At 28.1% G+C, this 20,296-nt stretch overlaps 1 protein-coding gene across 1 annotated transcript in view; it reads right to left on the bottom strand.

Annotated features, from left to right (window-relative positions):
- The window catches only part of LOC129939599 (GATA zinc finger domain-containing protein 4-like), a 63,026-nt gene extending 43,294 nt beyond the window's left edge, over positions 1 to 19,732 (bottom strand). The window contains exon 1 of the mRNA XM_056047676.1: positions 19,643 to 19,732. Within this exon, the coding sequence (XP_055903651.1) occupies positions 19,643 to 19,732 (90 nt within the window). The remainder of the gene's footprint in view (positions 1 to 19,642) is intronic.
- Between the last annotated feature and the right edge of the window lie 564 nt (positions 19,733 to 20,296).

Genomic DNA, 20,296 nt, shown 5'->3' with positions numbered 1-20,296 from the left:
GGTGGGTCCGGAGGAGTAATTGGACTTTAGTTCTTCGAAAACGACGATGGAACGACTGCCACCGACAATTCGGAGCGTTATGGTTATATGATAATGGAATTTTTTGCCTGCCTTTGAGGAATACGTTTTAGAGAGCATGTGGTTTCAACAACACGGTCCCTTATGCCACACAATTCGAGCGAACATGGCTTTATTGCAAAAAAAATTTCCTGGTCGCGTAATTTTTCGTCATGGCAATATCAACTGGCCACCAGGACCATGACTCTTCAGCACTTATAAACCAACATTCGTTATGCAATGGCCAAGATACGGCGCTGTGGCCTTGTATTTATCAAAAAGTGGTCGAAAATCACTTCAAAAGAATCTATACTTGCAACGATTAGCGTGGGGTCATTTAAATAAATTAGTGTTTCACACATAATATCAACATTTAATATTTATAATAAAACAGAAATATCATAAAAAAAGAATTTTATTTGTGCTTTATTTACGTTTACTTTTGAAACCGCATAATGGATAATCCTATACTTGTGGTTAGTTTAGCTTCAACTTCTTTTTATTTGGCTTTTTTAAGTCTATGCATAACTTATTACATTGTGTTTTTTAAAAAAAAAGTTTATTAATTTAATATGCACCAATTAAAAAAACGGAACATTCTTAACCCTCCTTTACGTCATAGGGTCTAAATGTACCCTAAGGCATGTTTAAACACTCATATCATTTTTTTATTTCTATGGGTCAAAGATCAGTCAACGAAATTCTATAAGTCTAATGTGTTTTTATGAACACTGAACTTCTACAAAATTGTTTGCGATTTTTTCTTTAAATAATACACCTATCATGATGTAACTTTTTACCCCACTATAGAATTTCTAAGAAAAAAAAACCTATTTTGGTATTTCAATAAGAATATTTAGATAAAGAATTCTACTATGAAGTTAAAGAAGAAGAAAGCTCTACATCACATATGTTATTTTTAAAGCGATGGCAATAATATCTTCCGAACATAGCAGGCGTGGTTTGTGTCTCTTTTTCTCTTGAAAAAAGGTAACATCTACCTCTTTTTCGAAGGAAGTCTCTTGGTGGTGACTGTTTACAAGACCGCATGATTTCTCCCCATAAGGCAAAGGGCATATTATATAAGTCACTAACCCTGTTATTTCCAATAATTTATTTTTTAAAAATAGTCGAAACACGATTTTGCATTTACAACCAAAATTATTAATTGTAATTGAATAACAAACTATAAACAGTGGTTTTTGTATACGCATAAATGTAACAACTCAAGATCATGATAACCCAGTTCAAGGTTTATAAGGGATTGACCTTTTTTTACAGGTTATTAACAAGGAAAAACCCGAAACTAATATCGAGGGAAGATCTGCGAGAACTTTTAAACTTATTACACTTCATGTCAGTTTTGAAGTCATCCAAATTTTAGAATATATTTTTAAACACCTTCAAAATTAATTGTCTATTAAAGATTTAGCTAACGATTCATAAATAAGTTAGAAAACTTAAAACTGTATAATATATTAATAATACCTCACCTATACTTACATTCTCATAAACAAATGGTAACCCGTGGCGTATTAGTACTTTTTTAAGATCAAATATCTTTTTTTCCTGCAACTTGTTGAACTTGTTTAAATTTCAACTTATTATTTCAAGTAATTTAAATCCTGACAATCTGCTTAAAACATCTTGACATTAATCATTTTGATGTAAGATAATTTCAGCCTTGACTTTTTTCATTGTAAATTTGTCAGATGCAGGACATTAAGAAACTGAAACATTTGAAACTTAATGAAAAATTAAATCCAAATTAAAATTTACTCAGAATTCAATTTAACGTTGTATGTATGTACATTGTATTTATTGATGGTGTGTATTACATTTTTGGATAAATCCCCTGCTGCTTAAGTTTACCGCACATATAATTAATTTGAAATTCACTAAGGACCATTTATGTAGACATATATACAGTACATACCTCAAAGCTTAAGGAAACAAGCATGGAAGTCAATCAATTTCGAACATCATTATTTTAATTAATTGTCATTCCTTTAGAGAATATATCAAAACTTTCACAAAAATAGAAACAAGAAGATACATCAATACATAAAACATTTTCTCACGTTTACGTATACAATTATATAAGTGTGTATGGATGTTGCATGTTTGTATAGAGGTACCTACAACAAAAAACAAAGTTTCTTTTTGTTCCTGAAAAGTCATCAATTATTTATGTGTGATGTCTTTGAGCAAGCGAAACAGTTATTCACTTTAGTCACATTTTTTTTTTTTAATTAAAGGATTCCTTCCAGCACAGGATATCCAATTAACTTCAACAAAATCGATCGATTATATGAAGGTATATGGATATAGTTTGGAATATATACATATATAGAAGAATGAAGTAGTTTTAAAATGCACACTAGATTCTATACTTTTCCCGAGGTCCTTGCTACAATTTTTGCCCAACTAGACAAACGATGTGTTGATATTGTATATATGGTTACCACTTTGATGATTCTTATCTATTCTAAACATTTTTATTTTTTTTTATGATCTAGCACAGCCTTTCATTATTTTATGTAAAATACATATAATTTTGTTTAGTAAAAAAATTATTAAGTAAAATTGTTTTCTCCTCATTTTCAATTTCCATAAGTAAACGAAATCTATGATATTATTTTCTATGGTAGCTTGGAGAGTAAAACAAGTCGGATGTAACTAATGAATATGCCTATTCATTGTCTTAATATCGTTTAAAATTTAAGGGTTAACGATCGGAACCTTTCGAGCTTTTTTCGGCGAAAAATCGTTGATGATTTCATTTAAATCCAGTTCTTGCAGTAAATCGCTTTCAATGCTAAGGAGAGAAATCTAAGATAAGCCGTTTGCTCCCATCGTGATTCGAAGCCTATTTTTTTATAATTTAATACATTTTTGAAAATCAGCAATTTGTTACCATTAAAACCAAATACATTCTTAATGCAATTTCGAGGTTTGGGAATGTACATCTGAAATTTTGATTTTTGAGAATTTGGTAGTAAAAAAGTTGCAGCGATTGATCTGTTCCATAGTATTTTTCCTTTTTGTAAGAGTCAACCAAAGACACAAATTGAACCAACTCATAACCAAAACTAGGCTCTTAATCATCCGGACACACTTTCACCAATGCCTCTGTTGCAGCGTGAAAATTTCCAGCTTCATATTCATGCAATCTTTCAGTAAGAGAAATGGATAGTTCGTCAATCACTGGAATGAAGACGGATACTTTGTGTATTTCCTTGTGTGATTTGCGGCCTATGCTTTCCCGTAATCGAGCGGACTCAAACTCACATTTTTCGTTCTGGTGCGGGTTTGTACATATTCATCAGTATGGGATATTTTTTTGGCTGCTTCCTCGCATTTATCAAAATCATTTCGTGTGGATTCCATGATTTCAACGAATCTAGTGCACGCATTGCCGATTCAAAAATCATATTCGAGTCTTGCAACATCTTGCTTGTAGCGTTGAATCGCTCCAAGAAATCTTTCCAAAATAATGCAAACAAAGCGGTTTCGAGACCAATTATCTTCTGTAGAAGGTGCGTTCCTTCATTCCTCACGATGTCTTTTTGCTCTTTATTCGAAGATATGCTGGTTAGAGCTTCTTCGATTTCCAAATAACCGTTGACTAGGGCTTTCGTAGCTTCAGCTCGACAAGACCAACGAGTGTCGCTGAGCTCTTTCAAGACTAAAAACTGTCCGCTTTTCTTCTCCGATAATTTCTCAATCAGAATTCAGTGCCACTCTGTATTGGCTGTGAAAAGCGTGTACAAATTCTGCACGAGATCAAAAATTGAATAGCCGATGGACAAATTACCAATTAGTCAATAATCATTGATTTTTCCAGGAATTGAAGAACAAAGATTCTTCATATACAGCAATCAATTTATATAATTTATAAAAGAAAATTGTGGAGGCACGGAATCGAATACCCAACCTCCGAGGTTGCGGGCAAGTACCACCCCACTTAGCCATTAACCGATTGGGGTACTCCCCAAGAAAGGTAGTGAATTGGAAGTGCTTCTTATCAGGGCTATTTGAAGTTTTGATATTTCACTGATTGCTTGATTTGAGTGAAAAAATATAGATCAATTATTTCTGTTATTTAAAATTAATATAATTAAATATTCATGTATGTACAAAGTACCTAAATCCGCTCAAAAAGATTATCCTCCATGGAACTCCTATTTTGTTTTTAAATTTTCTCGAGAACTAATTCACCGATTTCAATAATACTGTCTTTATAATATATTTAATGTTCAAAATAGCCATATTTTTATTTAGATTTAAAAAATATATCGAAAGTTTGTCGTTATTCCTTGCAAAAAATATAAAACTCATATTATTAGCTCTAAATACCTGCATATTTAAATCATTTTTATAATCGAATTTTATTTTTAAATAAAAACATCGAAAAATTAAAATTTTTATTGAGAAATCAAAGGGTATTTAAGTGTTTGAAAACAGTTTCAAAAAAGAAATAAAAATTATATGATCAATTTATATAATATAGACTGTTGATCATACAGAATTCTGAAATTCAACTCACTGAGGTTCCCAAATCAGTCTTCTTTAGAAAGAAAAAATTTGTTTTTATTCATTCTAAAAACACGTAAAAGTTAAACCATTATAACGGTTTGTTTTTCATGTCTTTTCAACTACAAAATCTTTTAGTGATTTCTTCCACTTTTTTAGCAGACCGATGCTTGATTTTTTTCTGATAACAATATTTTTCTGGATTTTAACAATAGTAAAAAAGAGGCTGATAGCTTCCCATCCCGTCTGTCAATTTGTGTTGCTTAAAAGTTTATAGGTTTTCGTGTTGGGTTAAAAAAGTCGTTAGTTGAATTATTCTTACAAATTTCAAAATTACCAATATTATTTTTCATATAAAGAAATAGTTTAGTTTGAAAATCTAGTTTTGTTAAGTGGATTTTTAATCGAAAACAATTTTGTACCAATTTTAGTAGCATTTCTTAAATTTTTACAAATTGGATGAATAAAATTAATTTGAGCGATATCAAGAATCGAACATCAATTTTTACCAAATGTGCGTACTTTTTTGTGGATTTAATTTTGTTTATGAAAAAACGGAATGAAAGATTTGTATAAAAACTACTGAGTATCGAAAACAATGCTTAACATGGAATAAAAAAGTTTAAAGACGATAAAGATAAAGATATTTTTAATATATTTGAAAAGCTATTTGAATTGAAAGTAAATTTTTGCCAAGTTCTAGTATTGTTTTTTATTATTTGTAAAAAAAACTATCGATTCGATTTTTCTTAAAATTTAACCGAATTTTGACAATTGAATTTTTAAAGATAAAAAACAGTTTAGAGCCAATATCTCAAAGTTCTAAAAAGATATTTTAGTCGAAAATCTATTTTTACCAACTTTTGTTAAATTTCTTTTAGGTTTTTTGTTTTTCGTAAAAGAACTGTCAAATCGATTTTTCTCAAAATTTAAGTGAATTTTTAAAAGCCAATAACTCAAAATTGTGAAAAGATATTTGTCAAAATTCAACTTTTATCATTTCTTATAATTTTGTTCAGGTTTTTATTTTTTGTAAAAAAAAACTGCCAATTCGATTTTTCTCAAAATTTGAATGAGTGTTGACAACAACATTTTCTTAAAAATTAAAAGTAGTTTAAAACCAATATCTCAAAGTTTTGAAAATATATTTGAGTCGAAAATCAATTTTTACACCTTTTATTAATTTTCTTGTTTAGGTTTTTATTTTTTGTAAGAAAACTTCCATTTCGATTTTTCTCAAAATTTTTCAACTTTTATAAATTTTTTGGTTTAGGTTTTTATTTTTTGTAAACAAAGCTGACAATTAGATTTTTCTCAAAATTTTACCAGATGTTAAAAACGATATTATTCGATGCACAAAATTATTTTGGAGATGTAATCATTTTTTATTCGTAAGTTTTTCGAGGTGACAGATTTTTTTTTTCAGTTTATTTGATTTATAAGAAAACCGTTAATTGATTTTTTTTCCAAAAATATAATTGTTTGGTATCACGTTACAAAATTTTATATACAATTCAATTCAAGTCTCTGGCCTTTTTGATTCGTAGAATAAGATTTTTGAAGCAAAAAAAAAGAATTAAATTAAAATAGTAGTTGTGGTTATTTTCAATTTTCTCAAAAACTAAAAGACATAAAATCATCTAGTTTTCAGTTTTCGATCAAAAATAAATAAGGGCAATGTATTCTAAAAAAAAAAATTGTAGATAATCTAAAAGTTTTGAAATATTACACTCTAAACCATATTTTTAACTTTTTTTTTGACCAAATTTTGAGTTTAAAACAGTGTTTTTCGCAAACTATGCATAGTTTTGACTTGATTTAAAAACAAGCTACTAGACACAAGTGTTGGCTTTAAAAAAAGGTATAATACTTAATTGTAGGTATTACCGTTATTTTTTAATTTTTTTTTTCCATTTAAAGTACATGTTTTTTTAAATTGCCCCTACCGCCTAAACGGGGGGAGATAGACCCCCCCCCTCCCATAGTAAAAAATGCTTGTATTAAGCCCCTCTACCAAAAACCGTTATTATATCTCGGCGCCAAAGTTATCGTACTCGTGCCAAATTTTTAATTCAAACTATTTCCTCATTTGCAAAATATTGTTTTAAATTTTCAGTAATTTTTATAAATATTCAACTGACAAATTTGTTAAACAAATTTCTAAACAAAAACAACTCATTTTTCAACTCAAGTATTAGGAGAATGACTTTGAATTTTATTAATATGGCCACCAATTCACGACACAAAATAACTGCGCAAACTGAAATTTTACTCAAGACGGTTTGCGCACAGTTCTCAGTTTAAAAAAGTTTTCGTTCTTTGAACATGAGTTCAAAATTAGCTCTTTATATATATATATTGCTTGCTATTGCAATAAAAAAAATGAAATTTCAGTGCAAAAAAAGATCATAGGCTTTACGTTTCATTGTCCTGTTGCTATATTCCGGGCTTTTTATTTTCCATAGAGCCGATTGTTCTTTATAAAGTTCGAGGAACTCGCTCCAGAACTTTTGTTCATCAGCCATTATAAAAAAAAAAACAATGTTTTATCGTAAATAAAATTTTTATAATGAGCAGTTGCACAGTTTTTGACATTCACGACACAAATAACTGCACAAATTTAAGACTTGAGCAAAAATATCAAAATTGATTTAATTTTTACCCAGTTAACTGCACAAACCGCTCAAACAACCCCATTCACAACACAACTAAACTGCGCAAACCCCAGTTATTTTGTGTCGTGAATTTGCGGCCTATCGCACAAAATATTGTTATGAACATTTTGTTAAAGTTTTATCAAGACCAATCGACATACGTAATGGGAAGTTATCAGTGTGGCATTCCAGCCTCTTTTTTAATTTTGTAATATTAAACATTTTAAAGAAAAAATGTGTATATTTTTATATATTTATTTATTTAGTATAATTATAAATTTGTTAGTGAAGTTAAAGCTTCGTTGATAGTTAAATTTAAAATTATCAAAAAAAAAGTATGTCAATTTTTTTTTCAAAGATCCATAAATCTATTACGGTTTTTGAATTGTAGAATTAAAATGAAAAAGGTTTATGTTGAACTTTTCCACTGAATGTTCTTATATTTAATTTTTTAATGGAGTTATTTTTGTATGAATTTTTTTAACGATATGTTTGTGGTCCAAATTTGGTATCTAGTTTTTGAATCTTGTGTCTAGAAGTACTTTGTTTTCAAAATTAAAACAATTAAGGCTTCTTTAGTAAATTTAATACCTATCTTAAGCAAACATAACTTCATTCTCAGTGCAACAATAAGATTTTTTTTTTTCCTTTTACAACATTCAATATCCCTATGACTTCTTTCGACTCTTGGTTATCATGAATAATCGAACGCTTTAACCGAATTTCCTAAACATGTTATTCTTGGGAGGGGTTTTCTGGTAAAAATTTAATCACCTCCCAACCTCTAAAGGAAACACCTATTCACATCATTTTTTTTAAATCTCTTTTGTATTTTAATTTTAAATTGATTAAATTAACGACTGTACCAATTTCGATAATTACAACATGCATGTTCTTCAACAGTTTCTTCATTAAAAGTATTTCAATTATTTTTTTAATGTTTTGAAAATAATTGTATTATAGGTACATTTAAGAAATAAATACTACAGTATGGCCATACTCTCTCTCATCGTCTTGGGATGCTTATGGACAAAAATGAAAGGATCGTGGAGAACTTTGGACGGAATACTTAGGGTCAATTCCAGCTTCAATTACACGGTATAATTTCATGAATTGATTATTATGACCTAAAACCCTATTTTTCAACTATGAAAAGACCTTGAATTAGTTTTGAAATATTGTTGAGTAAACTTGAGTAACTATTATATTCTCTTTTAACATTTGGAATTAAAAAGTGCGGCAACCACGTTAGCGTAGAACTGACAGAAACAAAAAAAAACTAAACGAGTTGAACATTAATAATCATTTTAGAGTTCCCAATGAAAAAGTAAAATAATACTACCACCTATACATATTTATATTCCATTTATATGTATATGAAGACGTGGAATTTACGTAACATGCAACAATTTCCATCAGCTTACACAAGCATTATAAAAATTACTCTACAACTTTTAAGTAGAACTTATTGCTTTCGAACTTGAGCCATCAATGAATAAATCAAATTTAAAATTCAGATCACACAAACTCTGAAAACATGCAAGAGATACAAAAATAAATTTACTTTTAATTTAGATACACGAGATGCATTTTGATATTTAAGATAACATAAAAATGGAGATGACAAAATGGGACAATTTTGACTTGAATTTAAGAAACATTTAATTTCCCATAAAATCACACTCCGGTCAGAGATTGCCAGAGGGGATATTCAGATATATTAAAAATTGCTCTGGCAGTATATTCAAATCCAATATTGGAAAACTTTCATTATTATTTAACAAAAAAAAGGACCGTGTCTTAGATTTTAGAATTTGATTTAGTTAAATCACAAATAAGGTACCTTATTTTTAGGATTTCCTTATTTAAAAGCAAATTGTTTTTATTTGATTTGAAAAAGAAGAAAACGACGAAACAAAAAAGAAACCTTTTAGGCTTAGCAAAATAATGTTGTTAAAGGATTTCAAAAATTGATAAGGACTATCCCTTTGAAAAGAAACCGTGTGTTTATATGGAGTTTTTTTATTTTTCGAAAGAGTGAATATATTTAAAATACATTCAAATGCAAATCACAAAATCATTATATGAGAATAAATATGCGCATTTTTTAAACATTGTATTTTATATAACATTTCGTCTGATATTTTGTAGCTGTAAATTATGGTTATTGAATATTGGAATTCTCCTAAAAACATGTTGATAAAGTCTGGATTTTATTATGCAGCTCCATTATGTTGGCTTAGCATAGAAAAGGATACAATCTGCACCTTATAGGATGCGGAGCAAAATCAAAAATTAAATCTGATAAAATTTCAGTTTGGTTCGATATTAACAACAATTTGGGTTGTTAAAAGCAGAAAAACTAAGCCATCATATTTAAATTTTATACAAAAATAACTTAAAGATAAGTAATACATACCAGGGTAAAATTTTAGCAATTTTAAAGAAAGTATTCAACTTTTTTTCTACAAATTCCCATTTTAAAATGTTTAATTTTAATTTCAAGAACATTTTCCGAAAAATTTAGTTTCAGTTGTGAATTAAGGTTACGTTATTCATTCTTAAATAAAAACTCATTATAGAGCTTAGATAGTACAACACCCCTCAATCGAATTTTTCATAGTACCTAATGTTTTGGTATTATTGTAATACTTATTGAAGTACTTAGAAAAGTGAATTTAAAATTTAAAATCAATATTTTGACCGAGTATCAAGCTACGTATCGTAACAAGTACTCAACAGATCTTCATTTGGACTTGTCTTATGCATCTTCAATTGAGTTAAAAGAAGAAACTATATGCCTTGTTTTGATTTAAAAGCTTTATTTGGCAACGTAAATAAAAAAAAACCCTTTCTTGCAAGTTGACTACACCGCAAAAATGATAAAATTTCTAAAGTTAATCACGAAGACGCTACAGCCGCTGTCTGGGATGGCAAAAATAAAGCTAAAGGTGTTAAACAAGGCTGTGTTATGAGTGTACTTCTTTAATCCTATTTTTGAACGGCTTGCATACTCTAAACGGCACATTCTTACAATTTTATTAATTACTGCGTCAAATGGAGTTTAACAATCAATCTATAAAAGTCAGAAATATTTTTCTTTCGAAATGGGGACCGGAGAGCATCCCAAGAAAAAAGGGTTTTCGGTGGTGTGTAGATAACTGTTCACAAATAATATAAATGTCTTTGAGTTATTTTAAAGTACAACATGTCTTGGATGGAACACCTTAAAAATGGATTAAGTATATCGATTCTATAAATTATGCATGGTGTCTTTTTCTAAGAAATACAATTATTTGATATTCAGCTAAATTCAACATCAATGAAGCGTAAAACACTTTGAAATATGACTTCCAAAATTGTTCCTTAGAACTTTAAAATTGTTTTTTTTTTTATTATTTGTATCCAGAGTTATGGAGCTACTGAATAATAGACTTCTCAAAATCCTTTTTAAATTTTTATTTGTAAGAACATCTACATCTACTGGGGGTGTTTTTTTTCAAAAATATCAATTGAACACCCCTTCACACTAAATTTATTTCAGATAAGTAACTCACAAATGGTCCTGCTAAGAATACTAAGAAAAAAATATTGGAGTGTGTTCATAAGCAGTCGCAATTCCATGATGATTACAGCAGCTTATCCTATGCTAAGGTCCTAAATTACTTTTTGGATTCGAATCTACAAGAAAATATTAGACTCATTCTCAAAACACGAAGTGGGTTGCTCAATTTAAATGCAAGGTTATTCCAATTGAACCATTGGTTTATGTACAATGTGCAACTTCGACGCAACCACTTTATTGGATTCTGTCCCATATTCATAACCAGAAACCATAAAATTTTTTTAAATGGTCCAAACTATAAATATCGACATCAAATAATGAAATAATTATTTTAACCATCAACACTATTTTTATATATTTAAACATAAATTATTTATTGTTGTATGTGTTTGACCAATTCTTTTTTAATACTTATTTATTGTGTTTTATTAGGCTCTTTTGGCTCTATTCCATTCTTTTACCCAACGTTTCGTAAGAATTCCTTACTTCTTCAGGGGATTTTTTTGTTCTTTATTCAATACTTGTATTCAATCACATTATAATTGTTAAAACTCCATATTGCATCCTCCCGACAGCACTGACATCATTTTTATATTGTAATTGTTATTTATTTTAAATTTGTGTCAGTGCTGTCGGGAGGATGCAATATGGAGTTTTAACAATTATAATGTGATTGAATACAAGTATTGAATAAAGAACAAAAAAATCCCCTGAAGAAGTAAGGAATTCTTACGAAACGTTGGGTAAAAGAATGGAATAGTTTTTTATTTATTTATTCGCATTCCAAAAAACAAAAAGACCAAAAGAGCCTAATAAAACACAATAAATAAATTATTTATTACTACCGCTATTATTACTATCCTATAATTTTTTTTTGTTCGTTACTTGAGTAACGGTTTTCCTTTAACAGATTTTCAAAAATCAGCAAAAGATCAGAAATAAAACTATTGGTTTGGTAAACTAATTCTTGCACCTTATTTAATAAAATAAATTGCGAGGTGCTACATTCCGTTGAGAACTAGGGCCTAGTGACTTATAATTCTCAATCATTTCTGTGTGCGAGTACAGTTGTCAGGGATAAAGGGGACCTACAGTTTATATGCCGAAGCCAAACGGCTAATTTGAGAAAACACTTTTCATGACAAGAATTACTTTTGGAGAACTTTTCAATTCCTTGCAAGAGGCACTACCCGTGAACAAAACTTTAGATGGCACAGGCAGGGATCGAATCCAAGACCTTTAGCATGACAGTCCAACGCACTAACTATCATGCCATTGGTACTACGCAACTCAGTTGTTTTCAAAAAAAATTTCAAAAAACTTGTTTTGACTATAAGAACGTAACGTTTAGGAAACTTAAAACTTTAAGAATAACATAAGTGGGTTGAGGTCTCGTTTTCATTGAGATACATCGATGATGAAGAATAAAAGTGATAAAAATTGTTTTTCACTTATTTCTGCAAAATTATGAATTTTGAATAAGATCAACATAATTTAGTACAAAATTTGTGTTTTGAAAACATTTTGTTGATCCAAAGCAAAATATAAAAGTAATAGACAGACAAACATTTAATATTTTCTTAAAATTGTCTTTAGTGCAAAACTCTATTGTTCTATGGTCGCAAAATGTTTATCTTCTAGAAAAAATTTCTCACCTTTCAAGCTTTTATAAATAAACATTTGAAGTTAGTTTTTAAAGCAGTTTTATAATTTAAACTTCAAATTTCTTTACAGTTTTTTTTAACCGTTTAAGTTAGGTCTTTCGTACAGGATTATGAGTTTTTCAAAAATGTATAAACTGAATAATTAATTTAAAAAAACCATCATAAATTCTATTGAATAATAAATAGTTTCTTGAATTTACATTGGCTTAAAACGACTAATAGTTGAAAAATTTTAAAAATTGGTATTTCAAAAACATAAAGGTCTGTAGCACAACTACATATGAAAAATAATGGTTACGCACTTTGACTCATACATGTATAGCTGTTAAGCAAGCTTCGTAATATAGGATTTTACGCAATTGGCCATTAATTTAATGTCATATAGAAAACCCATTAAAATCGAATATGTTGAAATGCCAAACATTTTAGAGTGCTTATGTATTGAAATGCATACATATATATGCAGGTATCAAATGACTACACAAATTTATAGAGACCTAGAAAAGTACAACATTTTATTGGCAACACATTATTCTTTTATGGTTTTGTAATGCATACATTTTCCTAAATATAAAATATCTATTCCATTATTAGAAATGTTGGCTTTTGAATATTATTTTGAAATATTATTAGTAACTCGTAAATCAAGGAAAACAAACCTTCATACATTGTTTAATTGAGTGTAAAATACGTGTTTGCATTACTTTTTTGATATCACTATCAACACAAACAAATGAACAGAAATATTTTCCTAGTTAAACTTTTTAGAATTATAATTGGATATAATTTTATAGCATAAAAAACGAGAAATTATTATTTTGTGTGTACCAAATTACCAGCATTTAGCTTGTTCTTATCCATAGGAGTTAGCTAAAATAAGCTATCAAGAAATCAAAAAAAAAAAAAAAACAAGTTAAAAATATCAAATGAACAAAAAAGACGAAATTTTTTAACGTTGTTGGGTATATGAACGTATTATGATTCCAGGATGTGTACACGTATGGATCGTTCGCCGTAGGTACTGTTGATCAAAAATATATACAATATACAAATCTGATCTTAGGATATTTTTCTAAGAGTTTTAGATTGATGAAAAATTTGTAAAATTTAATCGAAAATTTCGTATTGTAAAAAGGAAGAACATTATTTATTATTATATTTCAATCGTTAAGAGTAACGTCTCTAAAACAAAAAAACATTCTTTTAGAATATTCTTTTCACAGTTGTGCACCTCAATTGTGGAAACTGGAAATACAATTATTTCCAATAATTTCATTCACTTACTCGAATATAGAAAAAGTAGAATTTTCATACATTTATTCTTCTTTTAGAACTTGGGGCCTGTTCAGTTTCGAAAAAAGAGCCTGGGATAACTTCCAGCACTAACTAACAGCACGTCTGTCGATTTGTCTTGCTTAAAAGTTTGTGGGTTTTGTGTTGGGTTAAACAAATTATCAGTTAAATTATTCTTAAAAATTGTAAAATAGTTTAATTTGAAAATCTAGTTTTGTTAAATAGATTTTAAGTCGAACATTTTTTTTACCAATTTCTTAAATTTTTACAAATTGAATGAATGAAATTAATTTGTGATATTTCAAGAACCGAACATCAAGTTTTACCGAATTTGCGTACTATCTCTTGTAGATTTTATATTTTTATGAAAAAACGGAGTGTTAGATTTTTATAAAAAAAACTAGTGAATATCGAAAACAATATTTTCTATGACATAAAACAAGTTTGAAGATAATATTATCAATTTTTGTAAATCTATTTGAGCCGAAAGTAAATTTTTAAATAGTTTTAGTACTGTTTTTTCTAGATTTTTATTTTTTGTAAAAACAACTCTCAATTCAATTTTTATCAACATTTTTCCGAATGCTGAAAACAATAATTCTTATAAGTTTAAGTTAATTGGAAGCCATAATCTCAAAGTTTAGAAAACATATTTGAGTCGAAAAAGCAATTTTTGCTTACTTTGAGTAACGTTTATTTAGGTTCTTATTTTTGTATAAAAAAAAAATTGTCAACTCGATTTTTCTCAAAATCTGACCAGATGTTAAAAGTTTTATTTTTCGTACAAAATTGTTTTGGAGATAAAATCATTTTATATTCTCAAAATTTTTCGAGTTGACAATTTTTTTTTTCAGTTTAATTCAAGTCTCTTGAGTTTTTGGTTCGTAAAATATTTAGGGTTAAACAAAATGTTTACCTATTTTTTAAACTGTTATTCTGAAAAAAAAAACGAACACGCAATTTTCTTGAGAGCCCTTTCTGAACCTTCCTGCCTTTTTATCTGTATAACAAAATTTATTTGAAGTCGATATCTCTTCTGGTTCTTGAACTATGGACAACGAAAAAAACGTCGCGAACGTACGGACTTACGAACAGACATCTTTCTAAGAATCTTTTATTTCAACTCTAGGACCTTGAAACGTTGAGAAATGTCAACATTTTCAATTCGACAAATCGGACCCATTACAATAACTTCCTATGGCAAGTTAATTAAAAAAAGTTATAATTTAAGTAGAACAATTTGAGAATAATTTTTTGCTAAAATTGCAATCTTTTTTGCATTATACTGCTCAAGTTAGTTAAAGAACGCAATCTTCCGAGAATGCAATAATTTCAAATCATTTGTTGAATTTAACTTTAGGATTGCATTCATTGAATTCATCTAAAGATTGACCTTAAAAGACTACCAACATTATGTTTTCAACAATTTTATAGCATTCAATATTTCTATTTCCATTCTTTTGAAGTCATTGCATTAGTGAAAATCGTATGGATTTTTTATAATCCATATTCCTTATTTACAATATTTAGTTGAATTATAGAAATGTTAATAATAAAACAGTTGTTTTCAAATCCCATGGAAAAATATTGCTATCGGTTCAATTTGTCGAATTGAAACTTTTAACATTAAACATTTCTCGAGGTTTCAATTTCCTTAGAATCTAAACAAAAGATTTTTAAATAGATGTATGTGCGTGTGTTTGTACGCACGTTTGTACGTTCGTAAGTTAAGGAAGCTTTTTTCGTCTACCATATCTCAAGAACCAGAAGTGATATCGACTTCAAAGAAATTTTGTTTTACAGCTATTAACACAGAAAGGACTCTCAAAAAATGTGGGTGATTTTAGCAATCCAAACAATGAAACATTGCACTTTTGATAATCAAATATTGTTAAGGCAATATAGAGGCTTATTCAGAAAAAAAAATCATTGAAATCAGTTCATAAGTTGCTGAGAAAATTAAAAAACAAAATAACGGTTCTCTGAGCGGTACCATTCCTCAGCAAAACAAGAATATGTTTTTCTTATTAAAAGAAGCCAAGTTAAAAAATAAAATTTTAGAGAAAATTAAAAAAAAATCTATCGGTTTGTATTTGAGAAAATTCAAATTTTCGTTTTTTGACCAAAAAAATTGTATGGGGCCATTGTTAGTTTTGCTGTTAAAAAAAATGAAAAAAACGCCTAACGCGAATTTGCTCAAAACATTAACTTTCAAGTTTGAACTCAATCCACCCAATGGTTTAGGCTATAGGACCGTGGACAGACAGACAAAACCGGCCGGACGGAATCGTGGGACCCACTTTTTTCGACTTCTCTACCATCGTAATATCAGGTTTGATTAAAATCTCAAGTTCGAAATTTTGCACGAATGCAAAACTTGACATATAGTTCCTATATGTCGCAAGTAAAAAAGTGAACATATTGTGTAACCCAAAATATATCAGAAGAAAAGAACGCTAGTGACTTGAATAAAATGTTATATTATGTAATCTGTTTAAATCAATTAACATTTCTTTTTAATTAATTATCAACTCAAATAATTTACAAACAAATTGTATCTTTAAAATAATTGTATGTAACGAAGAATAATGTTTTTGACATCTATTAAAATTTTGAGAATCAAAAAACATTACTAAAACTTGTTAAAAATTTATTTTCGACTTAAACATCTTTTCAAAAATGTTATCTTCAACATTCAGTACAAATTTTATAAAAATACAACAATCAAAATATAAAACAAAATGGCTGGGATGCGACCCACAGTGATAACTTCCCATCCCGTCTATAGATTTGTGTTGCTTAAAAGTTTGTAGGGTTGGGTTAAAAAAGTGTTTAGTGGAATTGTTCTTAAAAATTTTAAAATTACCAACAATATTTTTCATATAAACAAATAGTTTAGTTTGAAAATTAAGTTTTCTTAAATAGATTTTTAGTCGAAAGCAAATTTTTAACAATTTCTTAAATTTCTACAAATTGGATGATTAAAATTAATTTGAGAGATATCAAAACCCGAACATCAATTTTTCCAAATTTGCGTACTATTTTTAATTTTTGAAAATCTCTTTGAGTCGAAAGTAAATTTTTACCAGAATTTAGTATTGGTTTTTTTGGTTAGGATTTTATATTTTGTAAGAAAAACTGTCAATTCGATTTTTTTCAAAATTTAACTGCATGTTGACAACAATATTTTTAAAAAGATAAAAGTAGTTTAAAGCCAATATCTCAAAGTTTTCAAAAGATGTTCAAAACGAAATTTAATTTTCTTTTTTGGTTTTTATTTTTTGTAAAAAATAACTGTCAATTCGATTTTTCTCAAAATTTTAGCAGATGTTGAGAACGTTATTTTTCGTTTCACAAAATGGTTTTGGAGATAAAATCATTTTTTATTCGTAAAATTTTCGAGGTGCCATATATTTTTTCTTCAGTTTTTTCGATTTATAAAAAAAAAACAGTTAATTGAATTTTATTTCAAAAATATGTTCGTTTGGTATCATGTTACATTATATTATATAAAATTGAATTCACATTTCTAGCGTTTTTGGTTCATAAGATATTTGTTTACCTTCTTTTTTAAACTGCTATGGTAAAAAAACCACCCACGCAATTGTCTTCAAAGCCCTTTCTGCATCTTTCTGCTTATTATCTGTATAATAAAATTTGTTTGAAGTCGATATCTCTTCTGGTCCTTGAACTATGGACGACGAAAAAACGTCGCTTTTTATTTTTGTAACGAAGACTTGATATTTAAAATTCCAAAACACTTAGACGTTAAATAAAAAAAATAGACTCTAATTCAAGAAAACTTCAAAAAAATCGTGGTACCATTAATTAAGAGATATAATTATGTATATATGCTATAAATACCCAGTGTTTTTAATTTTTCGGTTATTAGGGACATATTTTAAAAATCTGATCTGAAAGATAAATTTAAAGGCGAGATTCAAATTTAGTGCAACTAATCCTTTAAAAAAATTTAATTCAATTTTGTGTAAATGCCAGAAGAAAGTAGTTTTATCGAATGGAAGAAAAGCAGAGTTAATTTTAAAAACTGTTTTGGATGTATTTTAAAGAAAAAAATCAGTACAAATTTTTAAATGATTGAAAACTTCGGTTCAATTACATGATAAAGTCACACATTAGCTCAAAACTAAAGTTTTTATTTGAAGTTTCAGTTAATCAATAAATTTGTACGAATTTAATAATTATATGTTTTTTATGAAACATTTAAGAAGCATACAATTTATTTCCTAAACTGTACAAATTTCAACTAATTTGAATTTAAAATTGAATGTCATAAAATTTTTAAGTTAACAACATAAATGGAAAAATATTAAAATTTTAAGGTCCCCTTTTCACTTAGTTAATTTATTTTTATTGAAACAAATTTTATAAAAATTCTACACATTTGAAAACCAAAATATTTTTATTTTGAAATTTGTTTAATATTTGCTTTCGAAAAATAATCAATTTGAAAAAAAAACGTATTCTTTGACATTAAATTTTTTTCCCTCGAAACGTTAACGTTGTTAAGGCCGTTGTATAAGCAATTGAATTTTTATATAATAATTGTATGATAAGTAACTTTTTCCCCAAGTTTCATAAAATCACATCTGTAATTCCCTCGTTCTCAAAGGATATTTCCAATTAAGCTTTTTGTATGAAGTAATAAAGATTAACAAAATTCTGTTATTGGCTGACGAGCAGAAATCGACGTTTGTTAATTTTTTGGTTTCAATTGGAAAAGTGGCTTATGAGAAAATTAACTTTAAGTTGATTTTTTTTATTGGAAAAGCTTAGCCCACCTTTTCAGAATTTAAGTATCGAAAGAAAATTACATTTTTTCAAGAAAGTATCAAAACAAAAATACAAAATTAATTAAAAATATTAAGTGCAAAAGATTTAAATTAGACTTTTTAAGGAAGAATTGAAACGATTTTATAAGACGATACAAATCTTGGAAAGAGATGTTAAGCTGTAAGTCGTTGATTCATCAAATTTTCTCATGTTTCTTATCACCAAAACTGTTAAAACTTAGAACTTGATAAAAAGAGGTCAGACAATCAATAGTCTTAACCGTTGAATTGATTTTGTTCACTTGAAGACCTGATCCAAAATTCAGTAAACTTTAGAACAATTATTAAAGTAATAAAAGGTTCTCAAAAAAGTCTGATGATGAACTGATTCAGAGCTTTAAAATTGAAAGATGTTTTTCAACTGTAGAAACAGATAAGTATTAATGTATTTAATAAAGCTATGAACATGAAAAGTATCCATTTAAAAATGTTTCAAAATATCAAATCTAAAAACAATAGTTTTTTTTTTTTAAATTTTAACATCGTATATTTGTTTTTTACTAAATGCACTTTTCTGTGTTAAAATTGATCAAAGTAAGTAAAAAAATAAGAAAGTTTAAAACAACTTTTCTCTCTGTTATCAGAATTAATTTAGCAGCCACTAGGTAAGTTATTATTTTTTCAAGCCTTTTCAACAGAAATAAACTTTAGAATCTATATTCCTGGTACATCAACCCTTGCTATAGTTTTATTGTGTTCGTAGTACGGGCCTACATTTTTAGCTCGAAAACAATTTTTAATTTCCTCAAAAAGCCCTCAAGTATTTTCCCGTAAAAAAAAATAATGATTTAAAAGTTTTACATAGATTTACACGACTAGGTACACTTGTATGTGTCCCTCAAAATACCCTTAAAAACACAATGCTTCTATGATAAATAAATCTGTAACATCATTCAACCAAAAATAAAATTGGAATAGGTCTGACTTTTTGAGGATTATGCTCTGATTTTATATTTAAGTAATTTTTGTTTGTATTTGTTTTTAAGGGACGTAGATTTATAAATGCATGGCTTAACTTACCGTGCTCTCCTCGTAGCCTGTCGTTAAGAGCTGTATATCAATTTCAATATCCACATCCATGTCCGTCGTTTGGCCAACGGTTGCGGACATTTTGCGATCTATGGAAATGTTTTGCATCCTGTGTGTTTGTGTGTTGTATATTGTATGTATGAATATTTTTATTTATTTAACAAAAATAAACCTTTGTTTTTCTTTTTTAATTTTTATTTTCAAAAAGGTTATGATGAGTATCACACTGATGCACAACTTCCGTTTCAAAAGGGATTATTTAAAATGAAAACAAAACAAGAAACCCAAACAAAAATTTCAAAAACTTCAAAAAGAAAATAAAGACGATCACAACACTTTTGAGTAGGAAATCCTCCTTTTATCCTTTCCTTTTTATGTAATCCTTGTTATCGGGTCATTATTTGTATGTTGTAAATTCCAACTTTTTTATTTTACAATTTTTTTATTTCGAAACAAATAATTCAGGACATTTTTTTCTTGAGATTTTGTATTTTCCTTATAAACTTTTTTGTGTGCGACAAAATATAAAAACTTATTTCACTGTCCCCTGCTGATTCACTGACACAACTTAATCACACCCCGCATACCACATTGGAATTCCACAAGGACCCCGAAGAATCAAACGAACGAACGAAGAAACGAACA

The sequence above is a fragment of the Eupeodes corollae genome, chromosome 1 (assembly GCF_945859685.1).
Source record: "Eupeodes corollae chromosome 1, idEupCoro1.1, whole genome shotgun sequence".
In the NCBI taxonomy this organism is placed as follows: domain Eukaryota; kingdom Metazoa; phylum Arthropoda; class Insecta; order Diptera; family Syrphidae; genus Eupeodes; species Eupeodes corollae.
This window is presented reverse-complemented; position numbering and strand designations above follow the sequence as displayed.